The following is a 27,658-nucleotide window of genomic DNA, read 5'->3' on the forward strand; positions in this document are numbered from 1 at the left end:
TTTGAAACTGTTTAAAGTTTTAATTTGATCAAATAAAAAACCAGATCAAACCAAATAAAACTTTTAAACTTGGACGCCTGATAAATCAAGCTTTCCTGCTAATTCGTTGTTGGTAGCATATTAATCTTATTTATACTGGTTCTGAACCATTGTCTAAAAAATTTCTAGCCGATGTGGGATATTGTGCTTAGTTTTTTGATTTCCATAAATTTAAAATTTTCCTTTTTCTAAAAAATTCAGTAAATTTAAAAAATGTTAATGAATGACATGTAAAATCATGATAGATTGTTTAAAATTATTCTTAATATAGAAAATTCTGGAAATTGTATAAAATGTTAATAAGTGATATGTCAAATTTCTATTGGTTATTTAAAATCCTATGTGGACGTCTTCAAGGAGATTATAGCTCCTACTTTTTATTAGTATAGATTAATAACAAAACCAGGTACACTGAATTTAGAAAAAATTATATTTAGATTTAATTTAATTTTCTTAAACTACTGAATTTAGAGAAAATTCAATTTAGTACTTAAGATTTCTTCTGTTTTTTTTTTCTCTGTCACCAAAAAAAATAAAATTCCAAAGGCAAATAGAAGATAGCTTAACAAAAAAAAAAGCTAATTTATATTGTTAAATTTATTCTTACACAAAAAAAAAAGAAAAAAAAAACTACAATTGATTATATATATCTTTATTCTTTTTGTTTCTCCCCTCTCATCATGCATCCTCCCACACTAATTGCAGAGAACCCTAAAAGTTTGAAGAAATCAACAATAGTTAGTAAAAAACTCTAGCTTGATTTTTGAAGCTATATATATTTTTCGTCATTTTTCCTCTGTCAGCTATTTCTTTCAATATTTTGTTTGATATATTCGTAGTTATTAGCCTCTTTGTCTTCACTAATGAAAATATTAGCAATTTGTTATAGATTCGAATTTCTTGGTTAACTATAGGAATCTATCTGTTTGTTTTTGGTGTTACTGTTTTGTTTTAATGAGTCTACAGATGTTAACATGGCCATGGTAGAAATCAGTTAGTTCCAGATTCTTTTAAATATCTAGACCAGGTGACTAATGGGTATGTGACCACTAGCTGTAGTGTATTTATTATTATTATTTAATATTTATTAATTAAAAAGGAAACGGGTCACGTCCTTTCAACCAGATACTTTGTTAAGAACAAAAACCATTGACACATATCTTACCTGCTCACGGGCATCATCACTTTGAGAAGCCAATAGTTGGACAAAAATCGGAACAAGACCATGTTCAATGACCACATAAAAATGTTGACGTTTGATTTTTGGTGGTGTGAGGTGTCTGATGTCTCGCCATAATTATAAGCCAATGACTTATTTTTTTTGCTTTTACGGTGTCATCCTCAACACAACCAATATCAAATAATTTCCTTTTTCATTTTTGCTAAATATATTTATATATTTTTTTGGATGATTTTACTTGTGTTATTTTCTTTAAAAATTATTAATAACAAAACCAGGTTCTGAATTTAGAAAAAATTATATATTGATTTAATTAATTTATTTAAAACTACTGAATTTAGAGAAAATTCAATTTAGTACTTAGTATTTCTTCTTTTTTTTTCTCTCTGTCCCCAAAAATAAAATTCCAAAGGCAAATAGAAGATAGCTTAACAAAAAAAAACAGCTAATTTATATTGTTAAATTTATTCTTACACGAAAAAAAAATAAATAAAAAATAACTAGAATTCTCTTGATTATATATATATATATATATATATTTTTGTTTATCCCCTCTCATCATGCATCATCCCACACTAATTGCAGAGAACCCTAAAAGTTTGAAGAAATCAACAATGGTTAGTAAAAAACTCTAGCTTGATTTTTAAGGCTATATATATTTTTGTTATTTTTCCTCTGTCAGCTATTTCTTTCAATATCGTTTGATTCGTATTTATTAGCCTCTTTGTCTCCAGTGATGAAAATATTAGCAATTCGTTATAGATTGGTCTCACAAGGCCAAGATATTCGTTTTCATGATTAATCTAGTATTTCTTGGTTAACTACAGGATTTGTTTGTGTTTCTGTTCTGTTTTAATGAGTCTATAGATGATTAACATGGTCATCTAATCATATTGGATATATTGATAATGGTGCAAAGAAAGATTAAATTTTTAAGAAAGGCTCTTTTGGGGACTTAACGACGTATCAAGCAGAACAAGGCACAGTTTGTTGTAATTATCTCATGATCCCTTGCTTCATTTGTTAATATCTATTAATTTCAAGGTGTTTTCAGAAGAAAACTGCTACTTGTTTGTGCCTTTATCTCAGTCAAAGATCGAAGATAAGCTAGGTCGACCGCAACATCCGCGAGACCATCAGTGTACAAAAAGCTACTCAGACTCTTTTTATGAGTCAAAGAGAGTTCAAAGAGAGTTCTAGTCTTGTCTTACTCTTTTTGTTTTCATTAAAAACAGATGATATGATTTCATTAAAAACAGATGATATGATATAAAGAGAGTAATTGTTACCAACTGAATCAGTATTGTATTATATTAGTTACTAAATCTTTAAAAGTGTTGCAGTTCAACAGAATTGATAACTTCAAATCTAAACAGAAAGAAAGAAAAAAAATCTCTACTAAGAACATTGGATCCTTACACCAAACAGCATAAAGCTTCCTTTGTTCTCCTCTGTTTTTGATTCTTCATCTTTTAACTTGGAGCTCACGAATTTTTCAGTTTTCATTCCTTCCTCTGAACTATCATGAACCGTCATGTTTGCTTCCTCAGGGACCACGGAACCGTTGTCTGAAGAGTAATGAACACCAATCATAAAGAAGTTCTTGATTTGACCTTCTAATGTCTTAACATCGCAAGTGTAAAAGCTGATGACATCCTTCTCCTTGAGTTTCTTCTCCCTCACGAAACTCTTCCAACCGCTGGTGATGACAAAGCTCTGGCTACTTTTCCAGTAACAATACCTAAATTTCCATTGTCTCAATTCTCTGTCGTAAACCACAATCTCCACACCTTCCCCTATTTCAACCTCTTCTTTCTCCTTTGGTCTGCTTATGGAAGGCATATAGTTCACAGCGTGCCTCTTAGGTATCACAAGCCTATTAAGTTTCCCTACATCGCTCGGTGTCAACTCCTTCTGAAAAAGCTCCGTGCGAGAGAAACCCTTGTTCGATTCTTGATCTGCTTCTCCTCTGTTGATACCCGCCACAATCTTAGATCGGCTCCTGAGAAAATCACTGAATTTTTGTTGGTAAGATCCTTCTCTGATAATGTTCAACAAAGATTCTGTTGTGAAGCGATCTTGGAATTCCGGTTCGTGTTTCGTGACATCAGACCGAGGGAAGTTCCGGTACGAGTTGACATCGAAGCGTCCAAGTTTGATGGATGCGCTATCGTAAGCCATGGCCGCTTCAACAGCGGATTTGAAAGTTCCAAGCCAAATCCTTTTGTGGTCTGTGTAGATCTGAACCCCCCAATGACCGTTCTGCAGTTGAACCACTCCTTTGTACTTGACGTTGCCTCGAACCGCAACCGTCTTTGTAGCAGATGCAACCACTTGGGCTTTTTCTGGTTCGTCATTAAGTCTCATGCGTTTCTTGGGTGGCAAGAAAGTTTCGGTCTCTGTCATTGCGTCGTACGTCGTTAATTGAAAATATTAGAGAGATATCAGAAGCGAAACAAAACGAGCAAGAGAAACAATTCCAAGATCGATTCTATTATGTTTAGGTTTCTTATTGTTGAGTATTTATAAAGTTAATATTTTCCATTTTTATTTTGTTGTTGTTTCTATTAATTAAGAAAATTATGAAAAAAATATGGAATTTCCATTTGTTAGTCGGTTTATTCACTTTTTTTATATAATCTGGTTGTGCAAAACAAAAAGGAAATACATGAGATAAAAACGGCAGGAAAATCTCAAGTAAATTAGGGGTTTTTTTGATGTTTACCCCCAATTTAATCATTAACAAAACGTTTCTCATCTCATGCGGTTGTGTATATTTTCTTTCTTCTTCCCTTTATTTTTTTTTTAATTGACTCGTCTCAATAAGGTCAACTAAAAAAAACAAAAGATAAATCAACAAAAAAAATTTCTATGTAAAACCTAGAAATTTTAGCGAATTTTGAGAAGGGAAAAGAAAGGAAAGACTCAACAAAACGTACTATCAGTTTCTCTCATCCTTTGAGATCATGATGAACTAGACCGAAAAGAGAAACACAATTGTAAAATATTTTCATTCAAGTGTTAATGAACTGTACATATGATATCTAATAAATTAATAATACTCTTGGACATGAATAACTCCACATGTGTAAGTCTTCCATAACTTCCTTTAATGACAAAAGCGTTTATGTGAACTTGAGGGATATGTGACTGAGAACAAAATCAAATCTGGTGGTCTTGGTCTTGAGACGCTTCTTGTCCAATAAAGCAGCTACCATCACCAAGAGGCAACAAGGTTAAGAGGTCTCTCGAATAACAATTCCACAGTGATCACTATCGTCTCCCCCTATCTTGGAACACAGCTTGATTAACAGGAACACATTTTGAAGAACTGGATTAAAGAGAACTAGTTCCACTGAAATGAAGAGAAACCCATGGAGTCTCCATGTGCTAGTAATTCTCTCTATAACTTTGTTCAGAAAAAAAAAAAAAATTCTCTCTCTATAATAGCTGTATGTTATCACTATATTAAGTTTATTAGTAACATTTTCTATTTGCCACATTATAATTAATATTAGCCAAATATTTGTATTATAATTTTGTCAACTGTAACTATATATTGTTGCTATAATATATTTTCACGCCAGCTTGATTATGCTCAAATCCATAATTTATACATATATTATATACAGCTTTTGCAAAAAACATAATATATAAATAAAACTTTATAGAAACTTCAAAATACAATACATATCATCTTGAGCATTTCCAACTACAATACACTACATCTATATATACATTTTTGGAGACACTTATAAAATAAATATATATATATATATATACATTTTTGGAGAAACTTATAATATAAATCCTGAAGTTCCAACTTATTTACAAAGAATATCATTTGCTTTAATTATTAATTTAATAAAAATTTGTAAAACTTGGGTTTGTCCAAAGTACTCTCTCTTACGAAGACCCAAATCCATTGTTTTCCTAATATTTTGGATCCAATATTTTTAGGAGTTTTTGATCCTATATTTTAACATTAAACATTAACCTATATATACATTTTTGAAGTACATTTTGGGTGCTACCCTTTTAGTTTTGCTTATTTAAAATTTTATTTACAAAATTGATCCTTACGTATTTGCAAAAAAATCCATAATCATGGGAAATCGTTTAAACAAAAAAATTTCTAAATTAAATCACCAAAATCGACACTATCAAAACACTTCCTAAAATATCTCTATCATCTTCCTTAAAAAAAACACAATCAATATAGTTACTAAAAACCTTCTACCATCTATATACAAAATAAATGTCACTTCTAAAATCAACAAATTATATATATATATATATATATATATATATATATAAACAGAGTTTTAATTAAAACCATTTCCATAAAAAAATCAAACAATTGTATGTAATCATTAAGATTCCTAAAATCTCTCTCACAACTCTCAACCAAATTAAAACAATACGATACTATTTTTGAGTCTTTCGCGTCAAGAATGCAAGTAATATTCTCAAAATATTGTATCATAATTTTGGAAATACATTAAATTATGGATCTCTTCTTTGGTAAGATAATATTATAAAATAACGAAGCTAAAAAATCTTAACGAATATTATATTATATGGATTGTAATTTTTTTGCTCATCATGTTGGCTCATATATAAATAGTCCTTACACCCGGGAATACGCAAACCAAAACACAGAAACCACATGCCTACAAAGCAATTGATAGACATGGCTGCTTCATTTGCATTTTTGAGAGATATATGTATTCGTCCTTACAAGACTTTATGGAGAGTTGATCTTGGCCGATGAAACTTTAAGAATCTTGGTAAACTAATCATAATTTTCGTTACTCTCAAAATATATTGACTTAACTCGCCATTTACAGGTACATGCTTTATGTCAAAGTGATGGACAATACTGGTGAAACAAAGTTTCTTTTGTTTGATAGCATTGCTTTAGAAATCATTGGAGAGTTTGGAACTTCTATGCTTGGGGGATCATTTGATGTGGTAATCTGATAATCTCTCTATTATTTAAGTATTTCACTATATCATCCAATTATTATAGGACAAGAAATCATTATTGCAATATTATCCGCAAATTACAGAACCTGAAAAACTTGCCAGAATTTCTCAAAAAGTTGATTGAAAAGATTTGGGATGGAAAGGATTCCTATAGGGTGAGCAAATAACTCCCTAAGGATGGACTACTAGCAGAACAAATCATTCAAGAAAGAAATAATAACATTTTAATTTCATATGCAAATCATTCTTTATAAAAATTATATGATCGCGGGAATATAATTTCTATTATAATTTAATTATACTAGATTTTAACCCGCGGTACACCGCAGACATATAATTTCTATTATAATTTGTATTTTATGTTGTATCTATTTGTTAAATATTGAATGTTTTGTAAATAGATGAATAACTAAATTTTCTAGTTGTTGTGCAGCTAAATATTTATATTATTTTTTAACCCGCAATACACTTCATGACCATTTGTTTGTTATATTTTGTTTGTTTTGTTTAGTGTTTGAGTTTCTATTTTGATTTTTATTTATTATAACAAAAATAAGGGATCTAAATACATAATCAGTAATTATACGCTGTGATTACGTCATATTTTTCTTAATGATTTAATTATTTTATACAATCTTAGTTAACTCAACTTGATTTTATGTAAAATATTCTAATATTAGTAGTGTTGATAAATAAATAAATGAGGATTTAACCTGTGTTAACACAAATTTAATAATATTTTATTAATTTCAACATGTTCTCTTTATAACTCATCTACTATATAACCACATTAAATAGTATTTTAGAATTTTTTAATTTTACATATTCGTAATAATTAATTTTTTTTATTAAGTTTATATATGTTAATTATAATATTTAAATAATTGTCAATCGAAGTTTTTCTTACGTTAAGAATCAAAGCACACAGATTTTGGAAAACAAAATGGGAATCAAATTGTCTTCTTCTTTGTTTACAAAGGATTCAGATATAGAATATCTTCAAAACACAACATAATATATGGTTAAATATAGGGACGCCCGTTTTTTCCCCCTCTACATGGCAAGTTCTCAGCTTTCCACCCTATACTTTTTGGCTCTGAGAATAACAACTTAAACAAAAAAATTCTACACAAAACAACCTAAACCTGTTTTTTTACACAATTAACTACGTATCCTCATAAACCAATAATTACGATGCATAAACCGGATTTGACCATGAAATCACGTTTACTGTATTGCGTTTAGATTAACCCGATAGTAAACCTTACAACCCGACTTTAAACTACGTTGTTTTGCTTTGGGTTCAAACTTAAGCAACAAATCCCGTTTGTTCCATCCCCAATCGACATAAAAAACTTAGGGTTCTCAAATTGAGGATTTAGGTTTCTGATACAAAGACGTCAAGGAGATAATGTTTATGCAAGAGCTTTTTAAACAGTTAAAAATAAAATCTCCGGTGAATTCTATGGTGAAGGAGGCCGAGAGAGACGACGAAGACGATGGAGATAACGAAGGAGATGGCGGAGCTGAGCGAGAGAATGATGAAGACGTTGATGGAGAGGTTGAAGCGACAGTTACTGCGGTAAATCCAAGAAAGAGGAAACAAAATAAAGCAACTGTGGAGAAACCCAGAAAGAGAGAAAAAAAAGAAATCTCCGGTGAATGATGATGAAACTGATGAGAGAAAGAATAATGGAGACGATGAAGATGTTGAAGCCGATGATGAAGTGCAAAGTGAAGAAGACATATTAGAGAGGTTTGAGTACGAAATAGAGGAAGTTGTAGAAGATTGGATTGATGAGTATCAGATTCACCAAAACCAGATTCCAGATAGCTCAGATGAGGATGAGGATCCAGTAATTACTAGAGAGAGGAAAATTAGGTTGGGAACGCATGATAAGTTGGCTATTGGTAGAACATTTTTCACTGCTTTTGAAATCAAAGAGACTATGTTGCATTATGCATTGAAGAATAGAGAAAACCTGAAACAAAATAGGTGGAAGAAGAACAAAATCAGCTTTAGTTGTGCTGTAAAGAAGAAATGTGATTGGAGGGTATACTTTGCATATGATGCTTCTAGGCAACTGTGGATTTTGAGAACTAGATGCACTGATCATACGTGTAGCTCTAATGGGAAATGCAAGCTTCTGAAGAGTGCAGTTATTGGCAGATTGTACATGGACAAACTAAGGTTGCAGCCTAACTTCATGCCTCTTGATATTCAACGCCATATAAAGGAGCAATGGAAAGTAGTAAGTACCATTGGACAAGTTCAGAGAGGAAGACTTCTAGGACTGAAATGGCTAAAGGATGAATATGATCAACAATTTGCTCACCTACGAGGATATGTTGCTGAACTCAAAGAGTCCAACCAAAATTCAACTGCATTTGTTGACACCATTTCTAATGCTGCTGGAGAAGATGTATTCGACAGGATATATGTATGTCTTGGAGCAATGAAGAATGCATTCTACTATTGTAGACCAATCATTGGGATTGATGGAACCTTCTTGAAGCATGCTGTTAAAGGGTGTCTATTGACTGCTATTGGGCATGATGCTAATAACCAGATTTACCCTGTTGCTTGGGCAACTGTGCAATCTGAAAATACAGACAATTGGCTATGGTTTTTAAATCAACTAAAGGCCGACTTGAATCTAAAAGATGGGAGTGATTATGTAGTCCTATCAGATCGTTGCAAGGTAAGCTTTTAGTCCCTTATTTCGTTTGTTTTGGTTACTAAACGTTTATAATACAAGTTTTATCTTATTTGTTTGGTTTATGTAGGGAATCATTAGTGCGGTGAAAAGTGTATTACCAAATGCTGAGCACAGACCGTGTGTGAAGCATATTGTTGAAAACTTGAAGAAGAAACATGCCAATAAAGACTATTTGAAGAAGCATGTGTGGAACTTAGCTTGGAGTTATAGTGAAGCTGAATATAAGATTAACTTGAATGCAATGAGAGCATACAGTTTATCTTTGTATGAAGATGTCATGAAGGAGGAACCAAAGACATGGTGTAGACATTATTTCAAGATTGGCAGTTGTTGTGAGGATGTAGACAACAATGCAACAGAGTCCTTTAACGCCACAGTCATCAAAGCAAGGGCAAAAGCATTGGTTCCAATGATGGAGACAATAAGAAGGCAAGCAATGGCACGTATAACCAAGAGAAAGGATATAATACTCAAATGGAAGAAAAAAATATCTGAATACGTTTCAGATATTCTGGCAAAGGAGGAGGAAGACGCTCTTAGATGTGAAGTCACAAAAGGAACCCACGGTACCTTTGAGATATGGGTTGATGGGAATTCAAATGCGCTGAACTTAACATCAGGGAAATGGGAATGTTCATGTTGTAAATGACAAGTTACAGGGATTCCATGCATGCATGTTTATGCAGCAATCATAGATGTTGGTAAGGATGTTGAAGATTTTGTATCTCCATACTTTACTACTGACATATGGCTACAACAATACAAAACAGGTCCTTATCCATTGAGAGGTCAACGGTTCTGGATGACAAACAACTACGTCTTGTTAAAAGCACCTCCAGAACCAATCCTACCTGGTAGAAAGAAAGGATCGAAAAAGAACTATGATCGAATCAAGGGTAAGCTTGAGTCCCCAAAGAAGAAGAAGAGGAAGAACGGAAAAAACAAACCAAAGATACTCAAACTTTCTAGGAAAGGAAGGATAATGCATTGCCGCTCATGTGGTGAAGCAGGGCACAATGCAGCAGGATGTAAGAATTTTCCTCAGGAGAAGAAGAGCAAAAAGAGTAAAGATGAGGTAAGTTTTAAATGATGTTTGGTTGAGTTATTTGGTCATATATTTCTCTTTGTGTTTCAGGCTGGTGGATCTACTATTCAGGGACCCGAGACTGTCACACAAACATCTCAGCCACCAGACACATTGACACAAAAATCTCAGCCAGAGACACTCACACTCATACAAGAAAGCATGTGAAACAAGTGTTGTTTTTTTTTTCTTTGGATGAAATTCAGAATTCTGTTTTGGTTTCTCTCTCATTTTGGATGTTGTAAACTTGATGCATTCTCTCTGTTTTTGAATTTTAAAATTTCATATATATTCATTCTCAGTTTCAACCCAATTAAAACATGTCTTGCACAACAAAAACGATTTAAACAAAAACAGCTTCACATGAACATCTTCTTAATCTTCTTAACCATCTCTTCCTCCATTATTCTCTCTCTCATCAGTTTCATCATCATTCACCGGAGATTTTTTTTCTCATTTTCTGGGTTTCTCCACAATTGCTTTATTTTGTTTCCTTTTTCTTTGATTTACCGTAGTAACTGTCGCTTCAACCTCTCCATCAACATCTTCATCATTCTCTCGCTCAGCTCCGCCATCTCCTTCGTTGTCTCCATCGTCTCCGTCGTCTCACCATAGAATTCACTGGAACAAACAGGATTTGTTTTCTCGATTTGTTTCTTAAGTTTGAACCCAAAAACAAAACAACGTCGTTTAAATTCGGGTTGTAAGGTTTATGATCGGGTTTATCTAAACACAATACAGTAAACGCGATTTCATGATTAACTCTGGTTTATACATCGTAATTATTGGTTTAAGGGGATGCGTAGTTAATTGGGTAAAAAAAAAGTTTAAGTTGTTCTGTGTAGAATTTTTTTGTTTAAGTTGTTATTCTCAGAGCCAAAAAGTATAGGGTGGAAAGCTGAGAATACGATATGTAGAGGGGGGAAAAAACAGGCGTCCCAGCATATGATAGTTTCTATTTCCATATTGATTGCTGTTATTTTTTTAATTGAAATAAAATGTAAAATATTTAGGAAACAAAATCTAGAGTAATGTTAGTTTTAGAATTTTTTTAGGGGTTAATGTTTTAAATAACTTTTTAAATAAACAAAACTAAAATGGCATAACACAAAATATACTTCAAAAATGTTAAGAATGTTTTTTAAAATACGTATATTATAAACCATAAGTATTTATATAATATAGTCCCGTGATCGCGGGCATATAAATCTATTATAAACCAAATTATTAGTTATGTAAATTGACCCGCAGTGTATATACAAATTTCTATTATAATAATAAATCATTCTTTATAAAATATAATAGAAATTATAAGTAGGCTTTTTAATTACAAATATATAAAATTAAAAAGTTTAAAATACTATATAATGTGGTTATATAGTAGATGAGTTATAAAGAAAACATGTTTGAATTAATAAAATATTATTAAATTTGTGTTAACACGAATTAAATCCTCATACTAATATTAGAATATCTGACATAAAATCAAGTTAATTGTAACTAAGATTGTGTAAAATAACTAAATCATTAGGAAAATGTGACTTAATCACAGCATATAAATTACTTATTATGTATTTAGATCTTGTTATAAACCACTTATCGGATGGACTCCATAACCAGGCCCATACACGGCCCATTCATGGCCCGTGTCCGTCCAAGACAATAAGGCCCATCGACCAATAGGTTTTGTGTTAGTCGGTTATGTACTTTACTATATATACATGTGTAACCTCGAGTTTATTCAATAATAAGAACAAGAGATTCTACACTTTGAACTCTCTAGTTTACAACACGTTATCAGCACGATCGTTTCTAAAGATCCAGCTGAGTAAAACCCTAAAAACCCTAATCACTGCCGTTCATCTTTCTTCTCCCATAAACCCTAACAGCTGCCGCATCCTTCCCTTGTTTGTGGTTACTATCGGCGATCGGTCCTTACTCGAAGATACATCCGAGTTTGGTCCGGGGTGAGTCCTGTTCGGGTTCTGTTCGAGGTTCGTGGTCCATCCAAGTTCGAGGTTTGTGAGAGATATCTGAGGTCTTTAGCTCCCAGATCAAAACCGGTCAGACCCCTTTGGTGTTAAGGAAAAATCGAAATCTTATGGGACCATATAATCGAACCTGATCTTAAGATTATTGAACCCTAAACATGCAAGTACACATCTAACAAAGTTTAAATCCTTTAAATCCTATGAAACCTTAAAATCGGATGTTTAGGATTGTTAGATTGATTGTGAATTGCACCAAACTATGTCAAGCTTAAATCCGGTTGATTGTTGTTTATTGTTGCTTGATTGTTTGCTGCATAAGAACCCTAAAACTAAACTGTTAAAATCGAGTTCCATAAGTGAAATATTAATCTGATTGTTCTAGGATATTTAAAATATGAAACTGCATGCATCCTTGAAATTAAATCGAATTTGGCATAGATTTTTCCTTGTTTATTTTTGGCTGTTTAAGAACCCTAAACCCTAAATCAAAATCGGAACCTAGAGAAAGTCTAGTTCCCTAAATTATTTGTTTAAATTCCTAATTAGAAAAGGAAGAGTTAAGAAAAAGGAAATTTTCTAAAACTCAAAACTACTTAATAAAAGGAAATTGTTGCATGCTAGTTTCTATATAGTTTTGTTTGTTTTCCATGCATACTAAAACCGAAAAAAAAATGTTATAAGTAAAGGCAAGGCATGGTTCGGTCTTAAATACTGCATGACCTGAGTTTAATTTGATGGCATGGTTCAGTCTCAAATACCGCATGACCTATTGATTGATTGCATGGTTCGGTCTCAAACACCGCATGCTAATGATTGGTTGTCTATTTCTGTTTTATGCAGATGTCAAGGCTTAACAACTTAGACTATGCTGCCTTGAATGCTTCTGGAGACAACTACCTGCAATGGGCATTGGACACTAAGATCATGCTGAAGTCAAAGGACTTATTTGAGTGCATTGAGGAAGGTTTTGAACCATCCGATAAGCAAAATTACAAGGCCATTATGCATATGCGCCATCACCTTGCTGAGAGTCTCAAGAATCAGTACCTCACCATAGAGAATCCTCTTGACCTTTGGACAGAGCTTAAACGCAGATACGGACACCAACAAACGGTGCTCCTACCAAAGGCTCAATTCGATTGGAAAAACCTAAGGATCCAGGACTACAAATCCGTGGATGAGTATAAATCAGAGCTTTTTAGGATTGTCTCACTCCTTAGGTTGTGTGGTACTGAGGTGACAGAGAAAGAGTTGCTAGAGAAGACATTGTCTACTTTTAGCACTCACAACATACTACTTCAGCAACAGTACCGTGAAAAAAGTTTTAAAACCTATGGGGCCCTAATCTCGTGTTTGCTACTAGCTGAGCAGAACAATGAGCTTTTGTTGATGAATAGTGCTATGAGACCTCCTGGTATAACCCCATTACCAGAAGCACACAAGGTAGATGTGGCAAAGCAAAATTCTAATGAGCCTAAAGAGCCTAAAGAGCCCAAGGAGACCAACTATGTCCACAGAGAAAGACACTATGGCCGTGGCCATGGTGGTAGAGGATGTGGTGGTCGTGGACAGTACCAAGCTAGCCGCTTTGAAGTTTATGGACGTGGAGGCCGTGGCCGTGGTGGTAGGGGCCGAGGGTCCTTTAAACCACAAAAGAAGGCTAAATCGGTTTGTCACCGATGTGGTATGTCCAACCATTGGGCCAAGAATTGCAGAACAGCTAAGCATCTTATTGATGCATATCAATAAGTCTTGAAGAAGAACCCATAAGCCAACTATGTGCATCTCGATGATGAAGATGACTTCGACCATGAGAATGATGACTCACTAGCCTATGAGACTTCCGATTGTTTTAAAGAAGATAACTAATTTTATGTTACGGCCTTGGTTTAAATTCTACGCTTTTATGCTTTATTTCGGTTTATGTATTGGATAATTATTTTGGTTTAAATTCAATGATTTTATTTCAATATTTATTTGCTTGTTTTATTAAAGTTTAAAACAAAATTATTGTCATTATAGAAATGGCCGAGGATATGAGTGTACTAGTGGTGGACAGTGGATCCAGCCACACAATATTGAAAGACAAAAGATATTTCATAAACCTCATATTGAAAAATGCCAATGTTAGTACAATCACGGGTATAGCAAACTGAATTGAAGGCTACGGCCAAGCTCATATATTATTACCGAATGGCACACACATTGAACTTAGTGATGCCTTGTACTCACCCAGCTCTAAGAAAAGCTTATTGAGCTTTAAAGACATTCGATTGAATGATTATCATATTGAAACAAAGGGTGAAGGTAGCAAAGAATTTCTATACATTACCGAAATTGTTCAAGGACATAAAAAAGTCCTAGAGACTATACCTGCATTAGCCACTGGTCTTTACCATGCTAAGATTAACATGATAGAAGCTAACTTGGCAAAGAATAAAATGTTCAATGAACAGTTCACTCTATGGCATGACCGGCTTGGCCATCCGGGTACGAACATGATGTGTAAACTGATTAATAGTTCAAATGGGCACAATCTTAAAGAGAGAAAAGTTATCCCTAAAAAAAAAATCTCACGTGTGTAGCATGTGCACAAGAGAAACTTATCATAAGGCCGTCACCAGCAAAAGTCAATAAAGAGACTTTAAATTTTCTGGAAAGGATACAAGGTGATATTTGTGGACCAATACACCCACCTTGTGGGACATTTAGATATTTTATGGTTATGATCTATGCATCAACCAGATGGTCACACGTTTGCTTGCTATCCACAAGGAACCTAGCATTTGCTAGATTGTTGGCTCAAATTATAAGACTAAGAGCACATTTTCAAGATTTTCCACTTAAGACTATACGTCTAGACAATGCTGGTGAATTTACATTCCAAGCGGTTAATGATTACTGTATGTCCATGGGGGTGAGTGTGGAACATCCTGTGGCACATGTCCATACACAAAACGGATTAGTTGAATCCTTCATTAAACGAATACAATTAATTGCTCGACCATTGCTAATGAGATCGAAGCTTCCTGTGTCGGCTTGGGGACACACAGTTTTACATGCAGCAGAACTTATACGCATCAGGCCATCTAGTGAACACAAATATTCACCATACCAATTATTAACGGGTCATAAGCCAGACATGAGGTCCCATCTCAAAATATTTGGTTGTGCCGTTTATGTACCTATTGCTCCACCACAGAGAACTAAGATGGGACCTCAAAGGAGGATGGGAATATATGTTGGATATGAGTCTCCTACCATTATAAAGTATCTTGAGCCAACAACAGGAGATTTAGTTAAGGCCAGATACACGGACTGTCAATTTACAAAATCCGAATTCCCTATGTTGGGTGGAGAGACTAGCAAGCTGGTTAAAGAATTAACATGAAATCAAACATCCTTGAATTGGCAAGATCCTCGGACTCTAGCATGTGATGCATAGGTCCAGAAAATTATACATTTGCAAAAGCTAGCTATACAATTGCCAGATTCCTTTGCTGACCCAAAGAGAGTAACAAAATCGTACATACCAGCTTGTAATGCAGATGTTCAGAAGGAACACAATAATCAAGTTGCTACAGATTATAAGCCACGTTTAAAACGAGGTAGACCATTAGGTTCCAAAGATAAGAACCCTCGGAAATCTAAGAAAGGTGCAAATCAAACCGAGGTTAGGGAAAATGCAGAAAAGACAGACATGGCCGCGGCAAATCCTAAGGTACCAAATGAGATTTGGGACGCTGAACCTCAAGGTCCTGAAGGTATTGATAATAATGAGATCTCAATCACTTATATCATGTCTGGAATTCAATGGAACCGTAAAGATTTCAACATCGATGAAATATTTGCATACAAGGTAGCACTTGAGATAAATGAGGATCATGAACCCACGTCTATATTAGAGTGCACTCAAAGTAAAGATTGGTTAAAGTGGAAAGAAGCCATTGACGTGGAGTTAAACTCTTTAAAGAAGAGAAGTGTGTTTGGTCCGATCTTAAGGACAACACCTGAAATAAAGCCAGTTGGACATAAGTGGGTCTTTGTAAGAAAGAGAAATGAGAAGAATGAAATCGTGAGATACAAAGCACGGCTTGTAGCACAAGGATTCTCTCAAAGACCAGGAATAGACTATGAGGAGACATACTCCCCTGTGATGGATGCAACAACATTTAGGTACTTAATAAGTCTGACTATAAGAGAAAAACTGGATTTGCGGTTAATGGATGTTGTAACCGCATACTTATATGGTCCATTGGATAATGAGATTTATATGAGATTACCAGAGGGTATTGAGCTCAAAGATAAGAGTGGTTCTCGAGAACAGTACTGCATTAGGCTGAACAAATCCCTTTATGGACTGAAACAGAGTGGTCGAATGTGGTATAACCGGTTAAGTGAATATTTAGCTAAAGAAGGCTATAAGAATGACCCAATCAGTCCATGTCTATTTATAAAGAAGTTTGCAAACAAAGGGTTTGTAATTATAGCAGTTTATGTGGATGATTTTAACATCCTTGGGACCTCTGGGGAAATCGCCCAAACAGTCGAATATCTAAAGAAAGAATTTGAGATGAAAGACCTAGGCAAGACAAAATTCTGTTTGGGATTACAGCTTGAGTACATAAATAATGGAATCCTTGTGCATCAAAAGGCATATACAGAAAAGGTACTCAAGAGGTTTAATATGGATCAAGCTCACCCATTGACCAGCCCAATGGTTGTTAGAAGCTTAGACTTGGATAAAGATCCATTTGGTCTAAAGAAGGCCGATGAAGAAGTTCTCGGACCTGAAATGCTATACCTCAGTGCTATAGGAGCGTTAATGTTCTTGGCTAGCCTACAAGGAACGACAGACTTTGATTTATTTTATACTAACTATAACAAAGAAGGTTTAGTTGGTTTTGCTGATGCAGGTTACTTATCGGATCCGCACAACTCTAGGTCTCAAACCGGCTATGTGTTTACACATGATGGTACGGCGATCTCGTGGCGTTCTATGAAGCAAAGTATTGTGGCCACTTCGTCTAACCATGCAGAAATCCTAGCAATTCATGAAGCCGGACGAGAAAGTGTATGGTTGAGGTCGATGACTCAACACATCAGGGCGAATTGCGGTATGATCGAAGACAAAGAGCCAACCGTAATCTATGAAAACAATACGGCCTGCATCGTACACCTCAACGAAGGTTACATCAAGGGAGATCGGACGAAGCACATCCTACCGAAGTTCTTCTTCACAGACAAACTACAAAAGGCCGGAGAAGTTCGAGTGGTGCAAGTGCAATCATGCGATAACTCAGCCGATCTCTTCACTAAGGCATTACCGAAAACAACGTTCAAGAAGCTCACGCACCAGATTAGAATGAGGAGGCTTAAGGACTTAGAGTGATGCTTGAAATAGGGGGAGCAATGCATGCTGTACTCTTTTTCCTTCACCGTGGTTTTGTCCCGTTGGGTTTTCCTGGTAAGGTTTTAATGAGGCAGCAACCCCCTAACATATTTCATCGATCCCTTAGCATCGGCATGGTTATGTCATCCAAGGGGTAGTGTTATAAACCACTTATCGGATGGACTCCATAACCAGGCCCATACACGGCCCGTTCATGGCTCGTGTCCGTCCAAGACAATAAGGCCCATCGACCAATAGGTTTTGTGTTAGTTGGTTCTACACTTTGAACTCTTTAGTTTACAACATATCTCATATTTTATGTTATAATAACTAAAAATCAAAATAGAATCACAAACACTAAACAAAACAAACTAAATATAACAAACAAATGGTTATGAAGTGTATTGCGGGTTAAAAAGTAATATAAATATTTATCCGCACAACAACCAGAAAATTTAGTTATTTCTCTATTTACAAAACATCAAATATTTAATAAATAGATACAATATAAATATAAATTATATACCCTACTAGCAGAACAAATCATTCTCATTTTGTATCACAAATCTAAATCGGAACGAGACATGTCCGAATGAGTAGATACTTTAGGCATTTCAGAAAGAAATGACGAACAGAAAACGACCAAATTTTCTATTTTTTTAATCCTTTTCCTATTTTGTTAAATGTTTGATAGACATTTTTTTTAAATCATACTAATAGGCCTCAAAATAAGTACCCTGGTGTATATTTTTTTGTTTAAAAGTCCTTAAACATTTTTCCAAACAAAAAAATCAAACTTATGTTTTTGTTTCTGTTGTTGTAAGCTTGAAATAGTTTGGAGACCAAACAGAATATATTTAGGAGGATCTAAATATATATATATCAAATTGTTAGTTTTACTTTCATTAGGAGATATCTAGAGTTGGTTTTCCAAAAGTGTTTTGGAAATAAAGTCTATATATAAGGAGGTGTTAATATGTAGCACAACTTATGAGATTAGAGAGATTAAGGTGTTTTAGTTTTGAGAAGTTTCTAAAGCAATAAACAAGAGTTATTTGTTTAAACTTTGTGTTTGATTCAATATTTGGTATCAGAGCTTTACTGAATCTTTGAAAAAAAAACACAATTCGTTTGTCTTTGAACTAAGGCATCTTTGATCAAGAGAGATGGGAGATATCGTTGCTGTGACATCCACACCTAAGGAGACCAGCACGTCAACCCTTCAATGTCCGATGCTTACCACCACTAATTATACGGTGTGGGCGATGAAGATGACCGTGATGTTAAGGGTGAACAAAGTATGGGAAACGGTTAAAACAGAGGAAGCTGATGCAGACAAGGTGGATCTAGCTAAGGATCTTTTGTTCCAGTCTATTCCGGAGACACTAAACCTACAAGTCGGTACTCTAGCTACACCTAAAGAAGTCTGGGACGCAATAAAATCGCGTTACGTTGGAGCTGAGAGGGTGAAAGAGGCGAGGCTACAAACTCTGATGTTGGAGTTTGAGAGGATGAGGATGAAAACTACTGATACAATCGACGATTTTGTGGGAAAATTGTCTGAACTTGCATCAAAGTCAGGAGCCTTAGGCGTAAGTATAGAAGAACCTAAGTTGGTTAAAAAGTTTCTGAATAGCCTGCCAAGGAAGAAGTATATCCACATCATTGCAGCTTTGGAACAGGTCCTTGACCTTAACAAGACAAGCTTTGTGGATATAGTTGGTCGGCTTAAGACTTATGAAGAAAGAATTCGAGATGAGGAAGATCAAGAGGATGATCAAACCAAGCTTATGTATGTGAGTAATTACCAGGAGGGTTATGATCAAGGACGAAGGAGAGGTGCAAGAGGAGGACGTTTTACAGGTCGAAGCAGAGGACGAGGTCGTGGCAACTATCAGAAAAGAGACAAGTCCTTGATTGTCTGTTATCGATGCGACAAACATGGTCATTATGCCTCTAACTGCCCAGATAGTTTGCTTAAGCTTCAGAAGATTCAAGACACAACTGATTTAGAAAACCAAGACACTGAGGATTTGCTGATGCATGAGGTGGTTTTCCTCAATGAAAAGAAGGTTCATCCAAAGAAGTTTGAAACAAAAGTCGCTGGAGATGATGTGTGGATGTGTGGTACCTCCATAACAGAGCCAGTAACCATATGACTGGGAACCGGAGCTACTTTACCAAACTCGATGAGACTATTACAGGTAAGGTCAGGTTTGGTGATGATTCGCGAGACGACATTAAAGAGAGAGGATCAATTCTCTTTGTCACCAAGTCGGGTGACCGGAAGATTTTGGCTCAAGTTTATTGGATACCAGACCTCAAGAGCAATATTCTCAGTCTTGGACAAGCAACAGAAACGGGGTGTGAAGTTAGAATGAAGGAACATTATTTGACGCTACATGATCGTGATGGAAAACTTCTGGTAAAATCAATTAGATCGCAAAACAGGTTGTACAAGGTTCGTATGGAAGCTGAGAGCAACTTACTGCAAGTTAGTGAAGAGGATCCTCCCACAAGGTGGAACGAGAGACTTGGTCATATCAATGTTAAGGCAATGGAATCAATGGTTACAAAGGAGCTCATCATCGAAATTCCAGATATGAATTTTGCTAAGAAGACTTGCTCATCATGCTTGCTTGGGAAGCAGACTAGGAAGACGTTTCCACAGGCAACACGGTTCCAAGCTGAACGACCACTTGACCTGATCCATGGAGATCTATGTGGTCCTATCTCGCCTGTAACAGCAGCACAAAATAAGTATATTTTTGTGCTCATTGATGATCACTCTCGTTATATGTGGTCTCTGCTTTTAAAGAACAAGAGTGACGCCTTTGATGCTTTCAAAAGGTTCAAAGCTCTCGCTGAGCAAGAAAGTGGAACAATGATCAAAGTGTTCAGGACTGATAGGGGAGGTGAATTTGTGTCTTTCGAATTTATGAACTATTGTGCAGATCATGGAATTCAACGACATTTGACTGCTCCTTATTCACCACAACAGAATGGGGTGGTGGAAAGACGAAATAGAACCCTACTCGAGATGACAAGAAGCATTCTAAAACACATGGAGGTTACAAATTACTTGTGTGGAGAGGCAGTGAGACATTCTACCTATCTAATTAACAGAGTAGCTACGAGATCCTTGTATGAAAAAACACCGTACGAGATGTTTAAGGGAAGAAAGCCAAACCTAGAACACTTGCGTGTGTTCGGATGTATTGGCTATGCATGAGTGGAGTCACAACATCTAAGGAAGTTAGATGATAGATCACGTGCATTGGTGCACCTTGGAACTGAATCAGGAAGCAAAGCGTATCGTTTGTTCAACCCTTCAACGCGTAAGATTGCAGTAAGTTGAGATGTAACCTTTGATGAAGCTAAGAAGTGGAACTGGAGTGATACACATGATACAATAGAAGTCTCCAGGTCCTTCACTGTAACGTTTGGAGATTTTGGTAACAATGGTTTAAGAGAAATTGAAGCAGATTGCGTACCAGCTAATAACTCTAAGGATAGAGTCGAAGTAACAGTGGAGACTTCAGAACAAGAACCGGAAGCAGCTCCACTTGTCTTAAGAAGATCAACTCGACCTAGTGTAAGACCGAACTATTTGAATGATTATGTACTGTTTGCAGAAGAAGAAGCAGTACGACTCTTGTTAACATTAGATGATGAACCAAGAAGCTATGAAGAAGCAAAAGAGCTAGACGTATGGAAAGAGGCTTGCAATGAGGAGTTGAGTTCGATTGAGAAAAACTAAACTTGGATGAGAGAAACCTAGCAAGTCTCAGATATTTTTAGAGTTTTATAACTTTTTTATCAAATGATTCTTTTCATAACTTTGCAAATCTCCTCTGCCTCTTTATACTTCAACGTCGTCAATGGTCAACAACACCAATGCACACCACGTCATTGGCTCCTTTTCCTTCAATCAGATTCTTCAAAACATCCAAGCGTCAGCCACGTCCTAAGTATGTTCTTCTTCTCTCCATCTAACCCTTCTTTCCTGTATCAACCTAGGTGCTAAGAAATATTACTTTTTAAGAAAGATACTTTTGGGGACTTAACGAAGCAGAACAAGGCACAATTTGTTGTAATTATCTCATGATCCCCAATTAAGTAATTGGTGGTCTGGTTAACCTGCATTGTGTAGGAGAAAACTAGAAGTCCCCTTGCTTCATTTGTTAATAACTATTAGTTTCAGTTGGTTCACAAGAAAACTGCTACTTGTTTGTGCTTTTATCTCAGTCAAAGATCGAAGATATCATAAAAGCTACTGATCAGACTCTTTTAATGAGTCAAAGAGAGTTCAGTATTGTATTGTATTAGTTACTAAATCTTTAATAGTGTTGCAGTTCAACAGAACTGATTATATCATCTAAACAAAATGAAGAAAAAAATCTCTTAAAAGTCGCTAAGAACATTGGATCATTACACCAAACAGCATAAAGCTTCCTTTTTTCTCCTCTGTTTTGGTTTCTTCATCTTTTAACTTGGAGCTAACGAAGTTTTCTGTTTTCATGTTTACTTCTTTAGGGACCACGGAACCGTTTTCTGAATAGTAATGAACATCAATCATCCGGAAGTTCTTGTCTTGAATTTGACCTTCTAATGTCTTGACATTGTCGGAGACATCACATATGTAAAAGCTGATGACATCCTTCTCCTTGAGTTTCCTCTCCTTCACGAAACTATTCCAACCTTTGGTGAAGACAAAGCTCTGGCTACTTTTCCAGTAACAGTACTTAAACTTCCATTGTCTCATTGTTCTGTCGTAAAACACAAGCTCCACATCTTCCTCCTATCTCGCCCTCTTCTAATTTCTCGTTGGGATCATCGTTTATGTAAGGCAGATACTTCACTGCGTGCTTCTTAGGTATCACAAGCCTATTCAGTTTCCCTACATCGCTCGGTGTCAACTCCTTCTGAAATTGCTGCTGCGTGCGATAGAAGCACTTGTCCGATTCTTGATCTGCTTCTCCTCTGACTTGTTTTGATCCACCGTCGTTGATACGCTCCACCATCTGAGATCGGAGTTTGAGAAAGTCTCTGAATTTGTTCTGGTAAGAACCGTCTTTGACATGTTTAACACAGCTTCTAATTCGTAGGTATCTTGGAATTCCTGTTCGTGGGCAGTGACATCAGACCGAGGGAAGTTCCGGTGCGAGTTGGCATCGAATCTCCGGAGTTTGATGGATGCGCTATCGTAAGCGGTGGGCGCTTCAGCAGCGGATTTGAAAGTTCCAAGCCAAATCCTTTTGTGGTCTGCGTAGATCTGAGCCCCCCAGTTACCGTTCGGCTGCTGAACCACTCCTTTGTACTTGACGTTGCCTAGAACGGTAACCGTCTTTGTCGCAGACGCAACCACTAGGGATTTTTCTGGTTCGTCACTCAGTCTCATGCGTTTCTTAGGAGGCAAGAAAGTCTCGGTCTCTGTCATTGCGTCGTCGTTAATTGAAAATATTAAGAGAGAAATCAGAAGCGAAACAAAACGATGAAGAGAAACAATGAGGAACAGAGAGAGATTATATAGAGAGAGTAAATATTAGGCGAAAGTTTCCATTTCTTGTCGGCTCATTAACTTTTTGATATATCTGATTGTGCACAAAAAAAGGAATTACGTGGGACTAAGAGCCGCAGGAAAATATCAAGTAAATCATCAATTAACAAAACGTTTCTCATCTCATGCTGTTGTGTATATTTTTTTTTTTTAATCATTCCCTTTATTTGTTTCTTGTTTTTTTATTGACTCTTCCAATAAGTCAACTGAAAAAAGACAAACGGTAAATTAACAATATTTTTCAATGTAAAAGTAAAACATAGAAATTTTAGCGAGTTTTGAGAAAGGAAACAAAAAATTGATTAACAAAACGTACGTTTTATTAACCTAAAACAATTAGGGTTTTGCAATCACCACAATCGGACCAATTAGGGTTATATGCATCTGCTTCCGTGATTGGCAAATAAGACATCTAAGGGGGTGTATTCAAAACAGCATTTTGAAGGATTTTGGAAGATTTATAAATTTTTGGATTTTAGAAGATTTTGAGTTAGATTTTAAGGTAGTTTGGTGGATTTGTTATTATTTTCCATTTTTGAAAAAAAAATTGTGATTTGATGGGATTTGGTGAGATTTTAAGTGGGTTTTAAGAAGATTGTCAAGTCCATAAACGAGAATTCATAACAAGAGGACTTTCCAAAAGTAAAGCTTTTACACTTGCCAAACGAATGACTACGATCGCATAACTCAAAAGATTTTTTGATATAACATAACAAATTGAAAGGTACAAAACAGAATTAAAGATAAATTAAAGCACTCTATTGTATCATGCCCCCATAATCATAGCATCGGTCCACATATCTGCAGCTATTGTTGCTCTCCAGTTATTAGTATGAACTCTTTGTTGTTCTTGAGTACCATGAATCTCTTCATCTCCATTATTTTCACCATCATCTCTTTCGTCAACACCACTTTCTTCAACATCGTTTTCTTTGGGAAGAAACACATCCGAGCGACATTCTTTACGAAGATAGTTATGTAAAACAACACACGCAAGAACTAACTCCGCTTGTGCTTTATACGGAAAGGGTGGTGCATATTTGAAGATAAGAAATCTTGATTTGAAGATGCCGAAAATCCTCTCTACTACATTTCGCAAACTCGAATGACGATGGTTGAACAACTCATTTTGATTTACGGGATCTTTTCCTTGCCCTCTAAAGTCTTGGAGATGACACCGAGTACTTCAAAACGGAGCTAAAAAATTACGACGATTAGCGAATCCACAATCAACTAAATAAAACTTTCCTGAAATTTCATAAAGCACACAAATATAAGTGAGATAAATATCAAATAAATAACAAAGTCTTGATTTTAAAATCATAATGTAAATAACATACCTTTAGGAACTTTTAACTTGTTAGTGCTTCTTGTTAAAGCATCATGTAAAACTTTTGAGTCATGAGCTAAACCTTCCCATCCGCTAAGAACATATATGAATTCTAAATCAAAATTACATGCAGCTAAAACATTTTGCGATAATTGTCCTTTTCGGTTACGATAAGGAGCTGTTTCTTTTCTAGCTATCATTGCAGGGATATGTGTTCCATCAATAGCTCCCACACAATGCTTAAATAAATGAAAACAAAATATTAAAATTTTGAGAGTTATTAAAAAAAAAAAGAGAGAACAAGAAATTGCATACCTTAAAATAAGGATAAAATCGTTTACTGTCTTTTATTTTTGTGGGTACTGCAAGCCCGGGTTTTGCCATGTAGCTTTGAGCAAGTGCATTTAACATCTTCATAATTGTGTTAAAACTCTTGCTTATTGAGAATCTTGACCTTTCGAATATAGCTTCAGCATTGATATACCTCGCATTTTGACCAACAATAATCAAAAATGTTGCAAGCATTTCTTCAACTGAAACATTTCTTGTGTCTCTTAAACCCATCTTCACTCTAAATATGTTGCATAGCTTTAGGAATGGCTCCGGATACATACAATATAGCCGTTGGAATTGGTCATGATCTTTAACTAGCGCATATCGTATGTATTCATGACCAAGTTTCGTTGTTGGTTTTCTGATCTGGCGTTGAATCTGTGGATAAAAATATCGGATCTTTGCAATGATGGACAAAAGCAATAACATTATGTCAACATCCGATTCGAAATTCCTCATTCTTTTTCTTTTTCTTCTTGCTTGTATCTCTTCACTTTCTTGAACAATACGATCCATTATTAAAAGTCTACACAGTAATACAATCAAAACAAAAAACATTGGATGAAAACCCAGAAAAAGTCACGACTTAAAACTCTGATTTCTATTATGAGTACTACATACAAATCATACAGGGAGGCTAAAAGGCACATGATCATTAAAAGATATTAAGAACTACGTATTTGATATTATAAAAAAAATAGAGTACCTCACAGTAAGCTAGCGGCGGTGATGATGTAACTCTCGAGAAGAATAAGAAATGAGGGATTATACTCTTTTACACATATTAGGGAAAATATCATTTACACATATATAAGAGATATGTAGCCTCCAGATTTTTACCCTCCAAAATTTGCCTCCAACCTTTTTTTACCCGCCAAAAAAATATAGGGGAGTACCATTGTTTATTTATTAATTTGATGAGGGATTATACTCTTTTCAAACGAGTCAACACAACTCAGTGGCTCTTCTCTTTTGTAATCTAACATAATATATTTCAAGTGATCATGGAATGAGTTGATTATACGTAGAAGAGAAGAACAATTGACTCTCAAACTGAAAATATTATTAAAATGAATCTCATAAAATATTTTAAAGTATTGTTTAAATGTTACCTAAAACCATAATATATTTTTAAATTAATGCCAAAAACCAAAAAGAAAAAAAAAACTCAAACTGAAATAAAAAAACCATCCTCAGTCCATATTGATGCATAAAACTTCATTGGCTTGGTTTATGAAGGTTACGTATAATCCATCCTTTACGCTCTTCTATGGACATATGCACGAATCCATATTTTATACCTAAGCTGTGAACCAATGTCATGGCCTCATACCGCATATTATCGGTCAAATCAGGAATTTCTTTGATAGCATCTCACACATTATTAGCTTTGTCATCAGCTTCTTTTTCTTCTGTTTCTTTTTCCCATCTTTTCTGTATCATACCAAAAATTTGATGACCAAATTCTGCCACCGTATTCACTTCATCGAAAGCCTTGTTTGAACTACTTGCATCAGTTCTAGCTTTCTTACGTGAAGGAAGCTTTCCTAACCTGCTTTCATCTAAAGCAGAAAAAACGTCATGCACAGATCTTTCTTCATATGGTATATCGTCTACGTCATCCATTATTTGGACATGACTTAAATCATGTATCCCATCACTCTCTCTAACTTGATAAGAACCTGTATCAACAACATCGCCTAAACCCACAGCATTCTGTCCAGTTGCAGTTCACTGCAAATATAGTTCTTAAGTGCCCAAAATCTTCAAATGGTTCATCACGCAAAGCTGTTTTAAGTGGATGAGCCTACATATATTAAAAAAGATGGTGTAAATGTTAGTTTTATACTTAAGCGTCCCTGCTATACTCAAGTTTAAGTCTAAATTTTTTACCTTCAAAAATATATCTCATACTTTATCTGTCGCAGTAAATTGAACCTCGGTGAACAAAGCAAAGAGATTTCGTCGCCTATATGATTGCCACAGGGGAGAGGTATTATGATTTAGTTTGACTATTTTAGATCTTCCGAATCTGGATTTGTTAATTTTAATCTATGTTTATGTTTTTTTTTTAAAGGGTTACGATTTTGACTTCACCAAAGTAACAAGAAATGTTAATATAATATGAGAAATGTTTTTTTCAACTTTTGCTAAAAAGATGACATTTGGTTTGCTATTTTTCTGACACCTGTATTTTCTTTTGTTTGGACCTAATTACCTATAGTTAATTAGACCTAATTAACTAGAAGTCCATCAAACCAAAAAAAAAATATCAACATTTTCTTCCTCCCTTTTTTAATCAAAAACATATGCAGCCCTCAAGAATCTAGAGCCCCCTTGTATCAGCTATCGTTGGTTTCATCTTGGAACTATACCAACATTAAATTAAATTAATAGGTTTCAATTATTGGGTTTAATTTATATGTTTGAATCTTATATAATTTTCACGGGGACAAGCGGAATCAAATTTAAGTAATATGGTGGGATGAATTATTTAAGTAAATTAGTATATATTTTTTAAAAATTTGTTTATATAAATTAAAGTATGAACATAATTACTTAGGTTTAATTTGAAAGAATACCATCATTTTATGCATTGCTTTATATCTACCCACTATTTTCCTCAGTTTTTATTTTTGTTTATATTACTTCTAATTTTTAACTTATTATTTTGAAACACTTGTGAATTTATGATCATTAATATCTGATTTCAATCCGTTCTCTCATAAAGGCTCAAACATTGTATAAAGTTTAGTTTTCTAAAAACAACCTATTACCATACAACCACATCTTCTCACTACAAGAAAACACGCGATTTGCGATGGAAGAAATCATCGCAAATCCCTCTCAAATCAACAGTCGCAAGGGATTTACGAGATACTACGATCCCTCGCAAATCGCATCTCGCAAATTTCAAACATCGTAAATCCCTCGCAAATTTTGCGAGGAACTTTTGTCTCTCGCAAATGCCTCGCAATTTGCGAGTATATATTTCCTCGCAAATCACTAGCAATTTGCGAGAAACAATTTCACTCGCAAC

The 27,658-nt window shown here is 35.0% G+C and overlaps 2 protein-coding genes and 5 pseudogenes across 2 annotated transcripts; 3 read left to right on the forward strand and 4 right to left on the reverse strand.

The window, feature by feature from the left end:
• Positions 1-2,617: 2,617 nt before the first annotated feature.
• LOC104779278 (AP2/ERF and B3 domain-containing transcription factor At1g50680 pseudogene) lies at positions 2,618-3,610 on the reverse strand (annotated as a pseudogene).
• A 4,063-nt stretch (positions 3,611-7,673) lies between these two features.
• On the forward strand, positions 7,674-10,180 carry LOC147947771 (uncharacterized; annotated as a pseudogene).
• Positions 10,181-12,843: 2,663 nt separating this feature from the next.
• Positions 12,844-13,759, forward strand: LOC147947772 (uncharacterized). Its single transcript, XM_087507445.1, has 2 exons — positions 12,844-13,417; positions 13,521-13,759. The coding sequence occupies exons 1-2, from the start codon at positions 12,844-12,846 to the stop codon at positions 13,757-13,759; spliced, it is 813 nt and encodes a 270-aa protein (XP_087363571.1).
• Positions 13,760-18,561: 4,802 nt separating this feature from the next.
• Positions 18,562-19,554, forward strand: LOC147947773 (uncharacterized). Its single transcript, XM_087507446.1, has one exon. The coding sequence runs from the start codon at positions 18,562-18,564 to the stop codon at positions 19,552-19,554; it is 993 nt and encodes a 330-aa protein (XP_087363572.1).
• A 2,255-nt stretch (positions 19,555-21,809) lies between these two features.
• Positions 21,810-22,796, reverse strand: LOC104779279 (AP2/ERF and B3 domain-containing transcription factor At1g50680 pseudogene; annotated as a pseudogene).
• Positions 22,797-23,954: 1,158 nt separating this feature from the next.
• On the reverse strand, positions 23,955-25,134 carry LOC104779280 (uncharacterized; annotated as a pseudogene).
• A 702-nt stretch (positions 25,135-25,836) lies between these two features.
• Positions 25,837-27,539, reverse strand: LOC147947774 (uncharacterized protein At2g29880-like; annotated as a pseudogene).
• Between the last annotated feature and the right edge of the window lie 119 nt (positions 27,540-27,658).

This window comes from Camelina sativa, chromosome 3 (genome assembly GCF_030686135.1).
Source record: "Camelina sativa cultivar CO46 ecotype springtype chromosome 3, ASM3068613v1".
NCBI lineage: Eukaryota > Viridiplantae > Streptophyta > Magnoliopsida > Brassicales > Brassicaceae > Camelina > Camelina sativa.